This window comes from Crocuta crocuta, unplaced genomic scaffold, assembly GCF_008692635.1.
Source record: "Crocuta crocuta isolate KB4526 unplaced genomic scaffold, BGI_CrCroc_1.0 scaffold267, whole genome shotgun sequence".
In the NCBI taxonomy this organism is placed as follows: domain Eukaryota; kingdom Metazoa; phylum Chordata; class Mammalia; order Carnivora; family Hyaenidae; genus Crocuta; species Crocuta crocuta.
The window spans coordinates 4525189-4527582 of record NW_027531899.1 but is presented as its reverse complement, the minus strand read 5'-3'; the positions used below and the strand labels follow the sequence as shown (position 1 = coordinate 4527582).

Below are 2394 nucleotides of genomic sequence, written 5' to 3'. Positions count from 1 at the left end.
AGGAGGGATCCTGTCAAAAGCCTGTGACTACATCCGGGAGCTGCGCCAGACCAACCAGCGCATGCAGGAGACCTTCAAGGAGGCTGAGAGGCTGCAGATGGACAATGAGCTCCTGAGGCAGCAGGNCCCGGGGTGGGGGGTGCGGGGAGCCAGCGCCTGGCTCCTCGCACCCTGTCGTGTGTGCCAGATCGAGGAGCTGAAGAACGAGAACGCCGTGCTTCGCGCCCAGCTGCAACAGCACAACCTGGAGATGGTGGGCGAGAGCACGCGGCAGTGACGCCCACCCCGCCGGGCCGCGGGGGGCTCCTCCGGCCCCGCCGCCCCTTCCCCAGCCCTTAGCACAGAGAGGGGCAGATGCCCCTCCCCCAGCTGCGTTTTTTTATAGTAGATTTTTAACAAAACGGGGAGAAATAATGCATTTCTGTGGATAAGCGCCCACCGCTCTCCTCAACTTGGGAAAGATCTCCTCCTCCCGGCCCCTTCTGTCTGTCTCCCTCCTCCCGGCCCCCAGGAGCCCCAGCACTTCTAGGGAACCTGCCTGGAGGCAAGAGGGAGGAAGACGGAGCCCAGCCGTATCCCGCTGCCTCCTTGGTCTCCAGAGGTCCTGAGACAGGGTGGGTTTGGGAAGGAGGGGAGACTTTGGGGGGGGGGGGGGGGCCCTGGGGGAGCAGCTGGAAGCCTGGAGAAGAGGGTGAGGAGGAAGCATAGTGGAAGGAGCAGAAANGGACCTAAGCAGGGAGGCCATGTCCCACCCCACCTCTTGTTTCTGGATCCCTGCTCCCCTTTGAGTGTGTGTGTGTTTTAATTTTCTTTATGGAAAAGTGGACAAAAAAAATAGAGAGAGAGAGGTATTTAACTGCAATAAACTGGCCCCATGTGGCCCCGCCTTGTCTGTCTGTGTATCTGTCCATCTTGGTCTGGGGAGGGAGCCTGGGGTCTGCCCAGCTCCGGGTCGTGTTCATGGCTGTGTGCCGGGTGCCAGCCCCTGCCGTCCTGTACCCCCTGGGACCCAGTCTGTTGGCTGGACGGTGGAGAAGTTACCGAATGGATATCCTCTTTGAGGCCCCAGGTGTGCATGTGTGGTGCGAAGGCAGGAGGCGCCGGGGTCAAGGACACATCCCATGTGTTTGGAGCAAGAGGCTGGGGTCTCTCCTCTCATCCGTTCTAAAAATAGAACTGGCTCCTGACCCTGCCCTTAAGGGTTGAAGCCCTCCCCTCTGCACCAGCCAATGGTGGGGCCTGGCCTTGAGCCCCCCACCCCCAGGAAGGGCAGATGGCCAGGAAGCCAGGCTTGGCCCGTCAGCCTGTCGCCTCACACTGTGGCTCTGGCGCCTGTACTGTGACCCCTGCCCCGGCTGATGACGAAACCTGGCCTGAGCGGAGATGCAGTGATGGCTGGCAGCGCTGGGGTACGCGGCCGGGTCTCCCTGTGGGTGGACGCATGACCCTTGGCTGCTTCGGCCCCTGGCCCCCAGCCCCCATGCAGCTCCCAGGACCTAGGCCTACCGGCCTGGTCACCTCGCTGAGCGCTCTGCCGGGTCCCATCCCCAGTGTTCCCACTCAGTCTTCCCTGTGGAGGCCCATCTCTCCCGCGCTGAGGCTGTCTCCGAGTGAGGGTGTGTGCAGCAGGAAGAGCCTCCCGTGGAGTAGGTTGGGGGGGCAGGGGACAGGTGGCAGGGAGCAGCTTCACATCCCAGACCCCACGCCCCCCACTTCTGTGGTTCTGAGTGGGCCTTGGCAGCAGCCCAGGCCCGGAAGGGGCATTCATTCCTTGGCAGCATCGTCTAAAGGCCCTCTCTGCAGTTGACCCTGAATGGTGCTAGAGTGAGGTGGGGAGGCGGCCCGGCTCAAGGCCTACGCACACCAGGATGGTTAGAGTGAGCAGGAGGGAGGCAGCCCCAGTCAGGCTGCCCGGGTTCATCTCCAGGGGCCTGCCGGAGGAGCGGCTCTCGGGTTTGTAGTGTCAGCCACGGTCTGTGGTTTAGATCCTGCCACCATAGCTGGCTTCGAGGTGCCAGCGCGATGCCCCGCAGCAGACTTGGGATGAGACGTGCAGCCCGAGCGCCGTGGAGCCGGTGTGAGCCAGGACTAGCACGTCCCACCGTGGCCTCCTGTGCTTGTGGGGAAGCGGGAAGGCCTAATGGTGAGAGCATAGGCCCCAGAGTCCGGCTGCTCAGGCGGGCCTAGCTCTTGCCTCTGATCAGGTAAGCTTGGGCAGTGCCCCAGTCTCCCTTGTAGAGTGAAGAGAACCAGTCTTGGGGTGGGCGTGGGGCTCCTAGGAGGGAGTAGGTCTGGGAAGCCAGGCACCTGGGGCTGATGGCTAAGAAGGCAGCAAAGGCCCCGAAGTACAGAGTAGAGCCCAGTGTGGGGTAAGTGGGAGCAGGGGGGGGGGGG

The 2394-nt window shown here is 63.0% G+C and overlaps 1 protein-coding gene across 1 annotated transcript in view; it reads left to right on the top strand.

Moving 5' to 3' along the window:
• The window catches only part of USF2 (upstream transcription factor 2, c-fos interacting), a 9290-nt gene extending 8645 nt beyond the window's left edge, over window positions 1–645 (top strand). The window contains exons 9-10 of the mRNA XM_077773642.1: window positions 3–124; window positions 188–645. Coding sequence (XP_077629768.1) covers window positions 3–124; window positions 188–277 — 212 coding nt within the window. The 3' untranslated portion in view covers window positions 278–645. The remainder of the gene's footprint in view (window positions 1–2; window positions 125–187) is intronic.
• Window positions 646–2394: the final 1749 nt, after the last annotated feature.